General features: G+C 43.9%; 1 protein-coding gene across 7 annotated transcripts in view; it reads right to left on the bottom strand.

Moving 5' to 3' along the window:
* LOC124043712 (tensin-1-like) overlaps nt 1-20,199 on the bottom strand; it is a 307,339-nt gene that overhangs the window by 147,406 nt on the left and 139,734 nt on the right. For all 7 annotated transcript variants that reach the window (XM_046362593.1, XM_046362636.1, XM_046362621.1 and 4 more), the window contains exon 3: nt 15,676-15,713. In XM_046362593.1, the coding sequence (XP_046218549.1) occupies nt 15,676-15,713 (38 nt within the window). The remainder of the gene's footprint in view (nt 1-15,675; nt 15,714-20,199) is intronic.

Below are 20,199 nucleotides of genomic sequence, written 5' to 3'. Positions count from 1 at the left end.
GACCTGGTCAATGACCTGAAGAGAGCTGGGACCACAGTCTCATTGAAAACCATTAGTAACACACTACCCCGTCATGGATTGAAATCTTGCAGTGCACGCAAGGTCCCCCTGCTCAAGCCAGCACATGTCTAGGCCCGTCTGAAGTTTGCCAATGACCATCTGGATGATCCAGAGGAGGAATGGGAAACGGTCATGTGGTCTGATGAGACAAAAATAGAGCTTTTTGGTCTAAACTGTTTGGAGGAAGAAGAAGGATGAGTACAACCCCAAGAACACCATCCCAAACGTGAAGCATGGAGGTGGAAACATCATTCTTTGGGGATGATTTTCTGCAAAGGGGACAGGACGACTACACCATATTGAGGGGAGGATGGATGGGGCCATGTATCGCAAGATCTTGGCCAACAACCTCCTTCCCTCAGTAAGAGCATTAAAGATGGGTCGTGGCTTGGTTTTCCAGCATGACAACGACCCGGAACACACAGCCAAGGCAACTAAGGAGTGCCTCCGTAAGAAGCATCTCAAGGTCCTGGAGTGGCCTAGTCAGTCTCCAGACCTGAACCCAATAGAAAATCTTTGGAGGGAGCTGAAAGTCTGTATTGCCCAGCGACAGCCCCGAAACCTGAAGGATCTGGAGAAGGTCTGTATGGAGGAGTGGGCCAAAATCCCTGCTGCAGTGTGTGCAAACCTGGTCAAGAACTACAGGAAACTTTTTATCTCTGTAATTGCAAACAAAGGTTTCTGTACCTGTTTCTGATGTATCAAATACTTATGTCATGCAATAAAATGCAAATTAATTACTTAAAAATCATACAATAAGATTTTCTGGATTTTTGTTTTAGATTCCATTTCTCACAGTTGAAGTGCACCTATGATAAAAATTACAGACCTCTACATGCTTTGTAAGCAGGAAAACCTGCAAAATCGGCAGTGTATCGAATACTTGTTCTCCCCACTGTATATCATACTTGACAAAAATGAAAACTATTGACTTCAATTGTTGAGCAACATCATGGGTAAGCTCTGGCCATCGTCTTTCAGCTGGAAAAAAGTTTATTTCTACTGGTGTGGGCTTTTAAGCCTTCAGGCGAAATAAATAATAAGCAAAGTATAGGCAAAGAACCACAATGTCCAAAGCGGTGAGTCGACACATAACAGTAATATGTTAACCATCCTTATGTTGTAGTAGCTGTCATATCCTTTGACAATAACAATGACATCATATTTCCATAACCTCAAGAGTATATTTGACCACAACAACAAACAGTAGTCGACTCTCAACAAGCACGCTACCACTTATGCTTATATGGCAGACATTTTGGAACACACAATTACACTATGTTCCGTATGGAAAGATTGACCATCTTCTTTGAAGTTGGGTCGGAATAATTACATGGCAGCACTTTCAAAGTAACACCTAGGCTAGGAGTTCATTCCTTCAGTTGTGTTCACCAGATGCCTGTTCTGTATGTGTTGTTTAATCCACAATTAATGACAAGGAGTGGGAAGGAAGGAAGGAAGGGTGGGTGGGTGGATGGGTGGGTGAGTGGGTGGGGGGAGGACACAATGCTTGTTGTATTAGCAACAAAACAACATGGTGGTTTACGTCAGCTAGCTAGCAAATACCATCATGCACAGTAAAGTAAATGAACGGACGAGACTCAATGGGTCTGGGAACTTCCCTGGTTTTTAAGGAGTGTGAATGTGTGTGAAGGCTATTCATAGGTGTGTTCAGTATCTTGGTGAGGTATGTGCAGTGTGTGTGAGAATATGCCTGAGTTAAGTGCTAATATGTTATGGGTCTGGCATATTTCCTGTGTCCTGGTTTTTATTAGCTGTATTATCCCCTTGTAGCTGCCTGTAATCAGCGCTGACACTGCCAGGACTCACCGTCAGGGAGGGAGGTGTCTGATGGGAGTGGTACAGTACAGTACAGCATCAGGGAAGAAAATACCAGTGTGCTTGTGGTGTGAAGGTATGAGCAAACAGACGCCTGCCGGAGCAAAATAGAATAAAGATGTGCATCCCACAGCTTTGCATTCCTGGAACGCCATCGAGAGGAAACATATAGAAACAGAATGACTAGACTAAACAGGTTTATATTAGGAAAGTAAGACCATAGAACCTCTTGCTACACATCACCAGAACATCTTGCTACACATCACCAGAACATCTTGCTACACATCATCAGAACATGTTGCTACACATCACCAGAACATCTTGCTACACATCACCAGAACATCTTGCTACACATCACCAGAACATGTTGCTACACATCACCAGAACATCTTGCTACACATCACCAGAACATCTTGCTACACATCACCAGAACATCTTGCTACACATCACCAGAACATCTTGCTACACATCACCAGAACACCTTGCTACACATCACCAGAACATCTTGCTACACATCATCAGAACATCTTGCTACACATCACCAGAACATGTTGCAACACATCATCAGAACATGTTGCTACACATCACCAGAACATATTGCTACACATCACCAGAACATCTTGCTACACATCACCACAACATGTTGCTACACATCATCAGAACATGTTGCTACACATCACCAGAACATGTTGCTACACATCATCAGAACATGTTGCTACACATCACCACAACATGTTGCTACACATCATCAGAACATATTGCTACACATCACCAGAACATGTTGCTACACATCATCAGAACATGTTGCTACACATCACCAGAACATGTTGCTACACATCATCAGAACATGTTGCTACACATCACCAGAACATGTTGCTACACATCATCAGAACATGTTGCTACACATCATCAGAACATGTTGCTACACATCACCAGAACATGTTGCTACACATCATCAGAACATGTTGCTACACATCATCAGAACATGTTGCTACACATCACCAGAACATCTTGCTACACATCACCAGAACATCTTGCTACACACCACCAGAACATCTTGCTACACATCACCCAACCTTTTTATGACACTATCATAACAGTAATGTGAGGTTTGTGGATTGAACTGATTGGGTTTGTCTTTGTCTTATCCCGTGTCTTATCCCATGTAAATAGACTGTTTTTTGGTATATATCTTATTCTCACTTTCTATCTACGAACTAAATATACTTTCCTGCAACCCGCCTCACCCAATGTGGTACGGATCTGCTATTTTATTCCTTATAACTGGAATCTCCATCAGAAGCTAGCCAGCTAACTAGCTACTAGTCTTTGTTAGCCACGGCTAACGGTCTTCACCTTAAGCTCGGTCACCAGCCAGCCTTAGCTCGGAGAATAGCTGCCAGTCTGCAGAGCGCAATATCAACCCAGAGCATATCGGACTGCTTATCTCTACCACATCACCAGATTCCTGCCGCTCTGGATCATTACACCGGATCATCTCAGCTAGCTAGCTGCAAACAAGTGGAAACTGTTAGCTAACGCCTCTGTCCCGATGCAAGCACCAGATAGCATTGAGCTAGCCTCGAGCTAGGCCCATATACCAGCTAATTCTAGGGCTACAAATCCTCTTTTGCCAATTGGCCTGGACCATTTATTGTCGACATGGAGCCCCGCCGATCCATCACGACTGGACTGCCGACGTGATCGCCCAATGTAGTCTCAACAGGCTATTCTATTACGATGTCACCGAAGAACCATCTCCTAGCCCTGGCCCGCTAGCTTTCTGAACACTATGTCCCCTGCTTGCCTAGCGTAGTAGGGACTACCGAACAGCACCCAGACTCACCTATTGCTGCTCTTTTGACCCTGTGATCACTCGGCTACACAGCTGATGCCCACTGGACTGTTTCAATAACATGGTACCCCATTTTGTTTACCTGTCGGCCCCAGCCTCGAACTCAGGTCCTGTATGTAACTAACTGACCCACTCTGCCCATTCATTGCCATTTACCCGTTGTTGTCTTAGTTCTCCTGATCAACACCTGTGATTGCTTTATGCCTCTCTCTAATGTCAATATGCCTTGTCTACTGCTGTCTTGGCTAGTTCGAATTGTTTTCTTTCAATGTAGAGCCCTCAGTCCCACTCAACTTTCCTTAAATAGCTCTTTTGTCCCACGCCACACACATGTGGAGACCTCACCTGGCTTAACTAGTGCTTCCAGAGACAAAACTTCTCTCATCGTTACTCGACACCTAGGTTTACCTCCACTGTACTCACATCCTACCATACCCTTGTCTGTACATTATGCCCTGAACCTATTCTATCACGCCCAGAAATCTGCTTGTTTGATTCTCTGTTCCCAATGCACTAGACGACCAGTTCTTATAACCTTTAGCCGAACCCTCATCCTACTCCTCCTCTGTTCCTCTGGTGATGTAGAGGTTAACCCAGGCCCTGCAGCCCCCAGGTCCACTTCTATTCCCCAGGCGCTATCATTTGTTGACTTCTGTAACCGTAAAAGCCTTGGTTTCATGCATGTTAACATCAGAAGCCTCCTCCCTAAGTTTGTTTTATTCACTGCTTGAGCACACTCCACCAACCCTGATGTACTAGTCGTGTCTGAATCCTGGCTTAGGAAGACCACCAAAAATTTGGACATTTCCAACCCAACTACAACATTTTCCGCCAAGATAGAATTGACAAAGGGGGCAGAGTTGCAATCTACTGCAGAGATAGTCTGCAGAGTTCTGTCATGCTATCCAGGTCTGTGCCCAAACAGTTTGAGCTTCTACTTTTAAAAATCCACCTTTCCAGAAACAAGTCTCTAACTGTTGCCACTTTTTAAAGACTGGGCACTGGACACCATATGTGAATTAATGTGAATTAATTGCCCACTATTTATCTTCAGAGTTCGTACTGTTAGGTAACCTAAACTGGGATATGCTTAACACCAGATGCCCTACAATTTAAGGTAGATTCCCTCAATCTCACACAAATTATCAAGGAACCTACCAGGTAAAACCCTTATTCCGTAAACACGGGCACCCTCATAGATATCATCCTGACCAACCTGCCCTCTAAATATACCTCTGATGTCTTCAACCAGGATCTCAGCAATCACTGCCTTATTGCCTGCGTCCGTAATGGGTCCACGGTCAAACGACCACCCCTCATCATGGTCAAATGCTGCCTAAAGCACTTCAGCGAGCAGGCCTTTCAAATTGACTTGGCCCGGGTATCATGGAAGGATATTAACCTCAATCCGTCAGTATAGGATGCCTGGTTATTCTAAAAGTGCTTTCCTCACCATCTTAAATAAGCTTGCCCTTTTCAAAAAATGTAGAACTAAGAACAGATACAGACCTTGGTTCGCTCCAGACTTGGAGTGAACCAAGACTGCCCTTGACCAGCACAAAAACATTCTGTGGCGTACTGCATTAGCATTCAATAACCCCCGCGATATGCAACTTTTCAGGGAAGTTTGGAACCAATATACACAGGCAGTTAGGAAAAGAAAGGCTAGATTTTTCAAACAGAAATTTGCAACATATAGCACAAACACCAAAAAGTTCTGGGACACTGTAAATTCCATGGAGAATAAGCTGCCCTCCCATCTGCCCACTGCACTGAGGCTAGGAAACATTGTCACCACCGATAAATCTACGATATTCGAGAATTTCAATTAGCATTTTTCTACGGCTGGCCATGCTTTCCACCTGGCTACCCCTACCCTGGCCAAACGCTCTGCACCCCCCACAAAAACTTGCCCAATCCTCCGTCACTTCTCCTTCACCCAAATACAGATAGCTAATGTTCTGAAAGAGTTGCAAAATCTGAACCCATACAAATCAGCTGGGCTAGACAATCTGGACCCTCTCTCTCTAAAATTATCCGCCGCAATTGTTGCAAGCCCTATTACTAGTCTGTTCAACCTCTCTTTCGTATCGTCTGAGATCCCTAAAGACTGGAATTCTGCCGAGATCATCCCCAGCTTCAAAGGGGGAGACACTCTAGACCCAAACTGTTACAGACCTATATCTATCCTGCCCTGCCTTTCTAAAGTCTTTGAAAGCCAAGTTAACAAACAGATCACCAACCATTTCGATTCCCACCGTACCTTCTCCGCTAAGCAATCTGGTTTCTGAGCTGGTCATGGGTGCACCTCAGCCACGATCAAGGTTCTAAACGACATCATAACCGCCATCGATAAAAGACAGTACTGTGCAGCCGTCTTCATCGACCTGGCCAAGGCTTTCGACTGTCAATCACCGCATTCTTATTGGCAAACTCAACAGCCTTGGTTTCTCAAATGACTGCCTCGCCTGCTTCACCAACTACTTCTCAGATTGAGTTCAGTGTGTCAAATCGGAGGGCATGTTGTCCGGACCTCTGGCAGTCTCTATGGGGGTGCACAGGTTAAATTCTTGGGCCAACTATTTTCTCTGTATATATCAATAATGTCGCTCTTGCTGCTGGTGATTCTCTGATCCACCTCTACGCAGACGACACAATTCTGTGTACTTTTGGCCCTTCTTTGGACACTGTGTTAACAAAACTCAGAGCTTCAATGCCATACAACAATCCTTTCGTGGCCTCCAACTGCTCTTAAATGCAAATAAAACTAAATACATGCTCTTCAACCGATCGCTGCCCGCACCCGCCCGCAGGTGTGTGGACAACTACAAATACCTAGGTGTCTGGTTAGACTGTAAACTCTCCTTCCAGACTCACATTAAGGATCTCCAATCCAAAATTAAATCTAAAATCGGCTTCCTATTTCGCAACAAAGCATCCTTCACTTACGATGTTAAACATACCCTCGTAAAACTGACTATCCTACCGATCCTCGACTTCGGCGATGTCATTTACAAAATAGCCTCCAACACTCTACTCAACAAATTGGATGTAGTCTATCACAGTCCGTTTTGTCACCAAAACCCCATATACTACCCACCAATGCAACCTGTATGCTCTCGTTGGCTGGCCCTCACTTCATATTTGTCGCCAAACACACTGGCTCCAGGTCACCTATAAGTCTTTGCTATTTAAAGCCCGCCTTATCTCAGCTTACTGGTCACCATAGCAGCACCCACCAGTAGCATAAGCTCCAGTAGGTATATTTCACTTGTCATCCCCAAACCTAACTCCTGCTTTGGCCGCCTTTCCTTCCAGTTCTCTGCTGCCAATGGCTGGAACGAATTGCAAAAATCACTGAAGCTGGAGACTTATATCTCCCTCACTAACTTTAAGCATCAGCTGTCAGAGTAGCTTACCGATCATTCCACCTGTACATAGCCCATCTGTAAATAGCCCACCCAACTACCTCATCCCCATATTGTTGTTTATTATTTTGCTCCTTTGCACCCCAGTATCCCAGTATATCTACATGCATATCATCTTCTGCACATCTATCACTCCAGTGTTAATGCTAAATTGTAATTATTTCACCACAATGGCCTATTTATTGCCTTACCTCCCTAATCTTACTACATTTGCACACACTGTATATAGATTTTTTCTATTGTGTTATTGACTCTACGTTTGTTTATCCCATGTGCAACTCTGTGTTGTTTGTGTTGCACTGCTTTGCTTTATCTTGGCCAGGTCGCAGTTGTAAATGAGAACTTGCCCTACCTGGTTAAATAAAGCTTAAATAAATAAAAAATATACAAAAATATAGTACACAGTTCAGGGCACTAAAAAGTTAGGTCACATTGGAAGAGCAATTGCTGCAATGCTTGTGCAACACAGAGCTCGATGATCTACCAGTGGCGGGTCAGCTGTAGTTAGCTGACCGGCATGCATGACCGCTCAGAACATGATGGCAGACAGAGAGATGGAGAGAGTTTCTGGGCGAGGACACAGGACACAGCTGTCTCTGTTCTTAGGCAGAGTCTCCTGAGGCTGACTCAGGGTTTCTCAACAACAACACCAGTCCCCCCGTGGAACATCAGAACAACGCCCAGGCAATGCTAGCGTGTCACAGCAAGTGAATGTCAACACCAGGGCTACATTGTACATTATTCAGGCCTGGTTGAATGAACTGTCGCAGGATGGTTGCGTAAGTGAGGGGGGATTAGATATAACTCATCTTTAGTCAGGCTTTGATTGGTAAACACATTCACAATCAGTATCAATTTATGGTCAGGTTATCCCATCTTTCATCATACTTCTGTCTCTGTCGTTCTTTCCCTTTTCTCTTCCTCTCTCCCCCCATTCATACTCCTACTCACTTGGCCTCTTTGCATTCTTTCCAGAGACTCTTGATCACTCCATCGTGCCAAAGGTTGGGCGTTTCTGTTTGTCTTCTCCTGCATCTATGCATGCGGCACGTTCACTTAGAAAAGACGCAGCCATGCGCTTACAACTCAGCACCGGAAAAGACAGCGAGGAGTGAGCAGAACAACTAAACATATGTATTTCTTCTTGGTGTACAGTTGACTTGAAAGGCCACACGTTCTATGTGCAATCATTCTCCACAGTTGTTACAAGGCCCTGCCAGCACTGTAGGCAGTGAAAGTTATTTGAACCCTAACACAGTGACACGTCCACTAGCACAGTGGTTCTGATTCCATTACTAGGGATCTGCCAGGTGGTGCACATGTTTTGTTCTAACCCAGCACTAACACACCTTATTAAAATTGAACCTACAGTTGAGTCTTCAAAACAACAGGCGGTCAGATATCGAATACAACCTTAATACCCATTAAAGCATCTCTTCATAACTCAATAAGAATCACCAAACCCTGTCCATATGACTGATCCCATGGCCAATGTGTTGCTTTGTTCTTTTGTTTCCTTTGGAATGAACAGGACACCACTGGGCAGAGGCAAGAATGACGCCCTATCCCATGACTTCTAATGAAATGATCTTTAAGACTGTACCAGATTGTTGATTTGATATAAAGACTGATAACGCCTGATGTAGATTGCTGGTCACTTGAACAGATCTCCCAATGCATATTCACAAACTCCTTTCTGCTCTTCCCCTTCACCAGCTCGCAGGCCCACCCATATCCCACATGGATAGCAACTTCCACACCCATTTCCTGGGTATCACGTTTTCTCTGCAGTTTTCTCTGCAGTCTCAATCATACAAAAAGGAAGGAAGTTCTCAGCGCTGTTCCTCGAAGGATTCCACCAACAGCTTTTGGACTTGAAGGCATGGGCACACACTCGAAGCGAGATGGGGGTCGACCCAGTTGAGTTGTTCGACTGTTTGTCTTTCAACTCACTGTTACCTAAGAGGAATGAAGACTTATTACAATGGTACATGATATCTATCCGATGATATGGTCTTTGTCTGAGGGGAGAGTACAGATGTAGGATCTGAATTTGATCTCCCTGTTGCAGGAGAACTTTCCTGCAATGCAAAACTTTTTAAACCTGTAGTGTATTTTAGGTTTAAAACTGCTTATGAAAAATGTATCAACCCCTACAAAAATGTCCATTAATTATAATGTACAGTATTGTCTGCAGTGTGAATAAACACACCCTGAGATGAGGAAAAAGGCCCTGCTTCTAAAACCATTGTTTTCATGTGTTACCGACTAACGTAGATCATTTTGATTTGATCTGATTTTTTTTTTTGGGGGGGGGGTCAAAGAACACAAGTAGAGAGAGTAGCATGGGTGTGGGGTCGGGGGTTTGAAAATGGGAATGAGGCGATGGGATGTGTGAGACTTGGGTCCAAAGCTGATTCATAGGACTTCTTGGGTTTGGGTGACTAGCATTGAGGAATAAAGAAGAAACAATGTTTTTTTAACTGAACTTGGAAACTGAAATGGGGGCAGATGCAGAGAACTAGGGTGGGTCGAAAAGAGGAATGAGAAACAGAACATCCTCTGGCACATTTCCTCTTACGCATTTCTCTTTGCCATTCTAAGCAGAAAAGATACATCCCTCATGCCCATTCTTCTTCCATGCCAAACTCTTACTCTGGGCCAAAATCTAAGATAATGAAAAAGCTTCCCTCGTCCTCTGCAACGACGACACAGCTTTCCAATTACCCTCTGCGCGATAAATCAGCCTCCAATGGCAAAGTATCGTATCTGAGGTAAGTCACTGGAACAGGAGAGGAGCGAGCACATGCCAAATGATCTTGACAGCTGCCGTTACAGGAGGTAAGTAAGAGCAAGCAAGACGGAACAAGAGATTAAGGAAGGACAAGACAGACTCTTCTGGGGTTGTGTTCCAAAAACTTACCTCAGAGAGGATGAGATACTCCAACTAAATACTGGTGGGGCCTGAATCTAAATGTACTGTACGTATGTACAGTATATATTTTAGGACGCCCTCAGCCTCACCCTGCTAAAATATACACTGCACTGATTCACTTGAAGGAGCTCCTACTAATTTGGGGTGTTTTCTTACTCAACATTTTTCGATATATCAACTGAAAACACAGGGGCTATCTAGATTTATACATGTACCAAGCTTTGTCAGCAGAGGAAGTTCACTGGCAGTGAAGTTGAGACAGCAAGACACAGACATATAAATCAGACTTCTGTTCCCTTCAGGTGAGTAGAAAGCTGGGCCAGCTAAAGCAACCAAACCACCATATCAAAGACGTGTCTCTGAGCTTACGTGTATATACAGGTGCCTGGATTTGTCAAAAAGGGAGAGACAGTAAATAAAGAGAAAATAACGGACAGTCATTGTTCTCATGCCAATTAGTGTTTTTTTAAATTAAATTACCACCAAAACAGAGAAAAATGCTGAATAGAACCATCATGCTGTTATAAATACAGAACTGAATCATGAAATTGGAAAATATTCAGAAACAGTCTTCGTGTTTTTTCTCTCTCCCCTTTGACTCACAATGGATAAAGCATGTGGACAGCACATGGCAACTGCAAATGTTTGGGCCAAACCAACTGGGTTTCAGTCATTGATGTACTGTATGTTCAACTCTGGGCCACACCTAGCCATGACAAAGGTTCCATGTCATCATGAGACTACACCTAGATCTAGACTCCAAGGATTACACACAAGATGACTCCAGTTGATATTTTTGGGGGGCTAAAGACGGGCTATTGCGTATTCTGGCAAAGCACTGTCTTCTGTGCCCCGTGTCCACAACTGAACATTGAATGCTGAAGTTGACCAATGGTAGTTCCAGTAGCAAGAGCAGGGGAGTGTTATTGACTGTAACAACACAAAAAGCTTGATACATGGTGGGAGCATTCGGCTAACACCACAGTCATCCAAGCTACCACTAGATTTAGCTAAACAAGACGCCTGAACTGCAGCTCGTCCAGTGGCAAAAACAATAAACAACATGGCCATAACTCTCTCATTATCAGCGGGTAATATAATTAAACTAGCTCTCGGGCCGGGACTTATCTGGCCAAGGGAAACGGAGCGAGGAGTAGCAAAAACAGCCTTCCAAAAGTGCCCAAAATGGCTGTCCAGTCCAAACAAAACATGCTTTTCTTTTGAGGTTAAAAATACAGAGATGGATGGTGAGGGAATTTGTATGGGAGGCAGGAGAAAATGAAAACATACTTCATCACTGTGGAAGAAAGAAAGAAAGAAAGAAAGAAAGAAAGAATAGGTAGGGGTTAAGTAGATAGGAGGTAGGTTGGTAACCTAGCCTAGCAGGTAGCCTAGCAGTTAAGAGCGTTGGGCCAGTAACTAAAAGGTTGCTCGTTCAAATCCCAAAGACAATCTGGCGATGTGCCTTTGAGCAAGGAACTTAACCCCAATTGCTCCTGTAAGTCGCTATGGATAAGAGCGTCTGCTAAAATGTAGGAGGGGTGATTAGCTAGTGTGTATTTGTGTTCTCGCACTCTGCTTTCTCAGTCCTGCCTACTCATTTCCTTCCAAAAACATACTTTATGCCAGTAGCTGTATCTCTGGCCTGGTTGGTACTCCTTTCAATCCAGACTAACTCCTATGAAGGTCTACAATGTTCTCTGGAAATTGGCTCAACTTCAAATAATGCAACAAGTAATTTAATTGGCAGAGCATTTTGGCAATGACTATAGTCAACTGACAACCTGTTTGGCGAAGGAAAAAATGGAGTGGCAGAATCAGACTTGAATCATGAATGTTTGTTCAAAGAACAATTATTTTGCCATGGCTTATGTACAGTATGCAGACTGCTACTACACACAGCTCCATTTAGATTTTTTCTCAGGCTTTTTAAAGTCCTCTTTTCTTGCACATGGCCCATCTTGTAAAATCAAACTGACAATCGAAACATTTAAAGAGGAAGGATTTAGCCAGGCAGTGACTGATTCCACAAACAGTAATTTAGTCTGACGACTCCGGCTGGACAGAAAACTCTTTGAGTTTCTAATCTACACACATTTCTCTGGCACGTCCGATAGCGGTTCACTCTAGCATTTCTGGCTCCCGCCAATGGCCGCCTAATGCTTTTTATGAACCTCCTGTCTGGGTATGGACAGAGTAATACCCTCATCCCCACTCAGCGGAAAAAAAGAACACTTCCCACACAATGTTTTCATCTGCTTCCCATTTGGTTGTGTGATAACGTTATTACGACCCTTGTAGAAATGTTTTGGCGAGTCGATAATTGTTCGTTGGATACACACTCTCGCCACAGCCTTCCCAATAATGACTCATTTCGGGGGGAAGAGCCGAATTAATAATTGTGCTTTCCCTCTTAACTCCATTCACCTATATTTATGATGCACTGGAGACAATACACTTCATTTTGCTCGCCTTTGGAATGATCATCAGGTCCAACCCACAGACTAGCCCCCCTCCAAGGCAGTACCACTGAACCGTTACTGAACAGCTGTATTTATTACAGTAGATACAATTACTGATGGTGTCACCTCCGACAACTAGAATCCGTGTTGCGGAGTTGACACGCATCAAGCTGAAATATAAAGATGAAATAAGCAAGAGAGATAGCGACCAAAATAGACACTCTAAAGCTCGTAGTACACCAATCCACCCATAAACCCTAGTATAGAGATTTCTGTTGATCACTCCACCTCAGTGCACCACAGCTCAAAAGGTACCATTGACTTCATAGCAGACACCGTCGGTACTCCACATTGCCACTCCATCTACAGCCTGTGGGAAGGGACAGGCTGTATTATGTCTGATTAAGAGCTATGTAGAGGCCCTAGGTTTTACCTTCCTGAACTGTTCTCACAGCGGGGGAGTGGGAGAGTCCCACATAGACTGGCTCTTCCTTTCTGTGATGGGAGACTGGCTCTTCCTTTCTGTGGCCCGAAGTCCACCAGAATAGTGTTAACAAGGAAAACATGGAGGTGTGGCGTAAAGGGTAGTGGAAAGGTTCATTTGTCACTGGTATTTTGCTCGTCGATGACATGACAGCACAGAGCAAACAGCATCTGTACACAGATATAACTTCTCTTCTCCATCTCCTTGGCACCAGACAGCAATATATACACAAACATCGAAGTGACACCTCACATTGGTTTGGGTAAAGCTCTGTTTCCCATGGGTAACAGTGGAATGACAATCCTCTCCCACAAGTCCTCATCCCACAAATCTCCATCTGCTGTTTCTGCTGCCTCTATTCATCTTTCCACTCCCTCCCTTTCCCTGTCTCCAAATGCTTCCGACATACTCACTCGCACACTTTAAATGTACATGCATCTCTCTCTCTCTCTCTCTCTCTCTCTCTCTCTCTCTCTCTCTCTCTCTCTCTCTCTCTCTCTCTCTCTCTCTCTCTCTCTCTCTCACTCTCTCTCAAACACATACACAGTCACCGAAACATACTGTCGTTACACTCAGTCTGACCATTTGCTTTTAGTAGCGGAGGTAATGCAGGGAGTACGTGTAAGTCTAATCTAAATATGGATGTGGAGATTTATACCTGTAGCGAGTCAGTGTGGAAACTGTCTCCGCATTAGTGATTTATTACCACCACTTGGATTCCAAAAGTACAAGATCACATATGAATCAAAACGGAGCATGGGGGGCAATGGGACCATCTTAACCTCACTTCTTTGGTTGGAAATTATTAATAATTAACTCAGGTCCTCAGGTCATGCTAGCTTGATTGACCGCTGATAGCGATCAAGCTAGCCTTTATCAACTATCATTCATTACATTAAAACATGTTCGTGTCAAGGCTAAAAGTGAATTGCAAGCTGCCAAGGATAATTGCAGAGGGAACATTTCTATGATTAGAGAAAAGGGAGGTTTGTCTATTTTTTCCATGTTTGCTGATTGGGAGTATTTTGAATCGTACTCGCATCACAATTTAATGAAGAAAGAGCATCTGCGTCTTCACAAATCAACCCAAACAAATTTCTTCATAGCAAAGAACTCCAACAACAACACCAACAATAGAGAGAACACTATTTCATCTAATGTTATTCTCCCCCCCCAACTCATCATATTGGTTTCAATCTTATTATTAACAGATTAGTCGTGGGGTCATGAATGTGAAAACAGGACATGTGTGTATTTGTTGCGGGGAGTGTTGATTGAAATACAGTCTGTTGTCATTTTAAGAACCATCAGACCGTGGAGATAAGAGGTCACATGGGCTGGTCATTACTCACTGCTTCAGAACTTTCCCTCAAAACAATGGGCGGCTATTTATTTACTTACGCATTTAATCATTTATCTGAGTTGGTCAAAACTGTATGCTAGACAGCCTTGGTAGAGCATGTGTGGAGTAGGCATTGTGGTGCTCGTGAATTTTCTTTCTTTTTCGACTTCAGACCAACATCGTTTTTTTATTTTTAACATTGACAATCATCCACCAGATGCATTGCGCTTTAGGTTGTGCTAATTTGTCTTCACTTCACTATGAGACTGACTGGTAAACCATTGGCACCCTTTGCCCCCCTTGCCAAGCCGCTTTGCACCCCTGGTATTTCCTGTCAGTCCGAGCTGGAGTAGGGTGGTGGGTAGAGCTGGCAGCTCCGGACCATTTCAGTAATGGCTGCCAGATGAAGGGCGGTGATGTATGGTCTGGGTGTGTTTGTGCGTGTGTGTGTGTGCGTGCATGTGTGTGTGTGTGTGTGTGTGTGTGTGTGTGTGTGTGTGTGTGTGTGTGTGTGTGTGTGTGTGTGTGTGTGTGTGTGTGTGTGTGTGTGTGTGTGTGTGTGTGTGTGTGTGTGTGTGTGTGTGTGTGTGTGTGTGTGTGTGTGTGTGTGTGTGTGTGTGCGCATTGAGGAGGGTGGGTGCTATAAGTCTAAAGTCTCCACACCCAGCCCTCCCTCCCTTTCTGTTTCTCTTTCCTCCACTCCGTCCGATCTTCTTCTATGTGCCCCTGCTTCAACAACAAAAAAGTCCATCATGTAACAAGTCAGTAGACAATGCAGCGAGGGCTTCATTTTTAGAAGGGGGTGATCTCGAACATGCAAGGGTTCAGCCAAATCAAACATATGCTGGGACAGCTTGGAGTTGTTTTCAGATTCCTCCGATGTTCGGAGTGCAGGAACACTGTTCCAGGCGAGGCTCCATCTGCCTCTTCAACATAACATTTCCTTCTAATAAGCTCTGCTTGGCTTTGGTGGAGAGAGAGACAGAGAGTAGAGCTCACCAGAGCACTAAGCACCAACAGAGGATAATAGTCTTCGTACAGTTACACTTGGAAAGTTCTGTCACAATGCCTACATAAGGCTGTCGTGCACTTGAAATAGAGATGGGATGTGATGGCATAAGTCGGAATGACAGTTTATGACAACCTACAGTACATCTAAAAGCCGTAGCTGTCTAACAAGACTGCCTTCCTATTGTGTTGATGCAACACAAGAGTGTTGAAATGTCTATGCGTGCATTGCCTGGAAGATGAGAAAAGCTGTTGCTCTTACCTTTATTTCACATTTCTTGTGGCAAGTCAGCCGGCACACTAGGAGACAGGAAAAAAACAGAAGTTTACAGTTAGTTTACATTTCCTTAGAAATTCAAACATACATTTCTGAGAAATGAAATGTAAACATTGCTGAGCGTAATGAAACGTGACATTGAGTAAATTAAAAGAGAGTATTGGAATGCTAGGTCCTCGTCCAAGTTCCTCAACATGTTTACTCAATTATTATTGGCTGTTAAAGACTGATGCTGCCCAGTACTGGGGTCTGAGGTTTGGTGCTCTTGGGCTTTTGGCCTTGTATCAGAGACATGGGTCATACACTGTGGATGGGGTCTTGGGTGTCTTGAGTCTGCACATCCTTCCACCTTACTCAGCTTTGAGTGGTTGATATAAGAGAGAACCCCAAGAGCAGAAAGACTGGAAGGGTTATTTTGGAGTGTAAAACCAACGTATGACTATGAGTTTAAGAGTTCAAAAGGAATTGGAAGAGGTAGTGAAAATAGGCATGCAAGTACAAGTGCAAATGAAAGTCGACAAAATGGTGAGGGAGTGGGAAGTTGAGTTACCCAAAAGACAGTATGTTAGGCGGGATTTGGACCATTCGGGATCTCACAACAGTGGCCTGCTAGCCTCTCTTTCTCTCCCTCATTCCCTCCCTCCTTCCCTCTCTGTTATTCCCTGCTATTTCTACAAATGGGGGGGGGGGGTCAACAGGGGAAGGCACCTGCCCCAGCAGGTCATAAATTGTCAACCACAGATGATCCCCTCAAAGGTTTGAAAATCAAAAGGCCGTTCAGTGGGCTCAAAGCGGACGCTTTCCAACTCAAGTATGAAAAGTCTATGCTTTCTCTGGAACCACACCACACCTTATGTAACATGTGATTCTTCCTGAATCTCGCCGCAAGCCACGTTTTTACATGTGAGTGTAATATTTACTATGGTTAGCCCTTACAGGGGTAGTTCGGGATGTTGGCATTGAGACGCTTTTCCTACTTCCCCAAAGTCAAATGAATTTGTGGTTACCATTTGTATGTTTCTGCGTGTCGTTTGAAGGAAGTTGCTCACTAGAGTTAGCGCAATGACTGGGAGTCTGATGGAACAGCTAGCATGCACACTTCCAGTCATTCAGCTAACCCTTGTTGGCATTGGTTCGCAAAACTAGCACTAACTTCCTTCATACTAACTTCCTTCAAAATGGTATCCACTAGTTCATCAAACTCTGGGGAACTAGATAAAGGGCCTCATTGCCAAAATCCCGAACTATTCCTTTAAGTCATTGATTTGAAGATTAAAGACGGCCCCTCCCCTCATTGTGTGAAATGGGGTTCCTATCGAGTTAGAAGCAGAGGGGAGGGAGGGGGGCTTCACGGGATGTTTTTGTTAGCATGTGGCCTCCTGTGCTAACCTTGGAGTTGGATTATGGTAAATGTGCAGGGCCTGGAGAGAGTTGTGCAGGGCCTAGAGAAATTAGTATAGCTAGTCTAATTTGAAGTATGTGCAGGGCCTTGGGGTCTGAGAGCTGAGATGCTTGTCTGGTTTTGGTTCTAACCACAGGGGGAGAATCATCCAAGCTGGAAAGAGATGCACCACACTCCAAATGACACTAACCATACTAATTTTAGACCATATTATACCATACCAGTGGGTCATGTGTGTACAGCATATGACTCATAGGATTACATTTACCATCAGTGCTCAGGACTGGGGCATTCACTTTATCTTACTTCACAAAAAATACTACGAGATCATTTTTACCTCGCAAGTAAATCTGAATGAATATAAATAGCCCAACCATCTAATTAGTTCATAGAATTGTGTTTATATTTAGGCACGTCAGACTACATTTGCACACGGGGGGGGTAACATTTGAGATCCACTTTGAGTATTTAATTAAAGGCCTTATTGGGAGGAGTGTGGCAGAGTGAAAACCATCACCATGATGCTCCAACCCAGAGGAGACGCTGGTTCCCAGGGTCCAGCACAATGGACTTATTTTATCCAGTCAAAGAGCACGGCACTGTTTAAATACTAAAAGTAATTCACCTTTACGCGTCGGGAAGAACAACTCCATTTACATGTGACTATATTCCTGATATAGCGCGGCCTCTTGTGCCTTATTGCTGAAGTATAGCACACAAGAGATTGAGCAAGAGCTCAACTCATGTACTACCAAAAAGAGAAAACACTACACTATATTTGTCTCTGGAATACCACCAATCTATGCTCCTCCCACGTCATCACACGGTGCAGATACACTGACCAGCTCTGTGCCCAGCACGTGATCCCTGAGTAAGCATACTCCCCTGGGGAAGAGTGAAAGACAGAGAGGGGAGGACTTCCATATTGGGTGTGAAGGTGGCCAGCTCAGAAGGGCCCGGTCAGGCTTTTGCCTTGTTAGGAAGTTAGAGCTCTGTAGTGTAAACAGGGGAGAATTAAAGAAAGAAGGGGGACGAAGGAGAGGGTTAAGAAGGGATGAAGATGAGGGATATAGTTGTGGGTAGAGAGGAGAGGCCCGAGTAGAGGAGATACATTGAGATATGATGGGCTAGAAAAGGAGAGGAGGCAGTGGAGAAGACAAGGGAAGGATGGATTAGAAAAGGTCACAGAGACGGAGGTCCAAAACCAGGGAGATGAAAGATATTAGTGACTAGCAAAGAAAGAAGGGGAGAAAGTGAAAGAAAATGCGAGAATACGCAAGAAAATAAAGAAATGGGGGGAGAGGATGGATATAGGATAACCGTTAGCAAGCAATGGGAGTTGGTCCACATGGAAGAGATGATGAGGAGCTGGTTCCTATCTGACTCATGGCTTGAGGAATGCTCTTTAGGAGGGAGGGAGGGAATGGGGCTAGGGCTATTTCCTCACCCGGGTCCTTTGTAATGGGTCAGGACTCCCAAAGGGATGGGCTAAGCCTGGCTAGAGAGAGAGAGAGAGAGAGAGAGAGAGAGAGAGAGAGAGAGAGAGAGAGAGAGAGAGAGAGAGAGAGAGAGAGAGAGAGAGAGAGAGAGAGAGAGAGAGAGAGAGAGAGAGAGAGAGAGAGAGAGAGAGAGAGAGAGAGAGAGAGAGAGAGAGAGAGAGAGAGAGAGAGAGAGAGAGAGCAGGGCTGGGCTATTTCCTCTCTCATACACACACACAGATCCTATAGGGCACATACAATACACAGTCCTTTTCTCACACTTACAGAGTACTTATACACAGATTAACTAAATACACACACACCATGTACCATCCACTGTCCTGCCCCCTACAGTAGACTGGTACAGACACCAGACACACAAACATACACACCCACATATGTACATGTAAACATCCTGCTCTGCCCATTACTGTACACTATGACAGACACTTAAACACACTCACATGCATGTACTTAAATACACGCACACGCACACACACTTTGCACAAGATTACTTTGACCTTTAATACTTAGGCCCAAACTATGTGCTTAGTATACTACAGCTACACAAGTTTCCGAATCACCATCCCTCACCGGGGCAGCAGTGTATCTACCAGAGTAAATGTTTACCTCCTGCTGTTTGTGCTGCTAACATGCCGAGTAACCATACAAACAAACCAGCCACACGCACTGCTGCACTGTTAGCAGTTTTTGTAATTTTATCAGTAACTTACTGTATTACTGATAGTATGATACTGTATAAACTGAATACAGTAGACTATTGTAGAATCCACAGTAAAATACGGTACAATTGTGTTACAGCACACTATAAGACCTTTCTGTAATTTCACAGCAAAATGTGTTTTACAGTATTAATGATGATGCATTGTGGGAAAATTGTGTGGGCAGGGAAATAGTCTCTGGCTCATTAACATATTTTAAGTTGTTTGTTGTACCCATGAGTGAGAATGCTGTAACCCCACCGAATACAGTCATATACTGTATCTGAGGAATTCTATAAACCCTTTGAACACTAGTGGGTGCAATGGTATTGTTGTGTCACACTCATGAACATACTTTGAGACTTGCCTCACAGTAGGCTATATGTGTTGCACTCGTTAGTGGGAGTGCTGTACCAATTGCAGGGATACGTGGAAGTAGTTCCCTAACAATTACATGTATACTGTATAGGAAACAGATCAGTGGCAGCAAGTCTGTAACCTTTAATGGTTTGGCACGGCATATCCTTTTGACAGGTTTTGCCCTCTAGTCACTTTCAGTTTAGAAGCTTTGTTAAAGGCATAAAGTGCAAGTTTAAAAAAACAACTATCCGTTGGTATGCTGTAATGTATAATTGAATATTCTCTATTAGCAATTTCTGATTTTATTATCAAAACAATTAAACAATAATGTATTGTATCACTGTTTGCGGTATATATTTACTGGAGCATACTGTAAATGACGGTGCATTGTAGAAAACAAATATTGTGGTAGGAGAAAGAATCGCTGTCTCAATATCCTATTTAAAGGCTTGCCTTGTAGGTAGCCGTATTTGTTGCACCTGTTAGTGAGAGTACTGTACCAGTTTAAAGGGATAGTTTAGGATTATGGCCTTTTATCTACTTCCCC

The sequence above is a fragment of the Oncorhynchus gorbuscha genome, linkage group LG01, assembly GCF_021184085.1.
Source record: "Oncorhynchus gorbuscha isolate QuinsamMale2020 ecotype Even-year linkage group LG01, OgorEven_v1.0, whole genome shotgun sequence".
Taxonomy (NCBI): Eukaryota; Metazoa; Chordata; class Actinopteri; order Salmoniformes; family Salmonidae; genus Oncorhynchus; species Oncorhynchus gorbuscha.
This window is presented reverse-complemented; position numbering and strand designations above follow the sequence as displayed.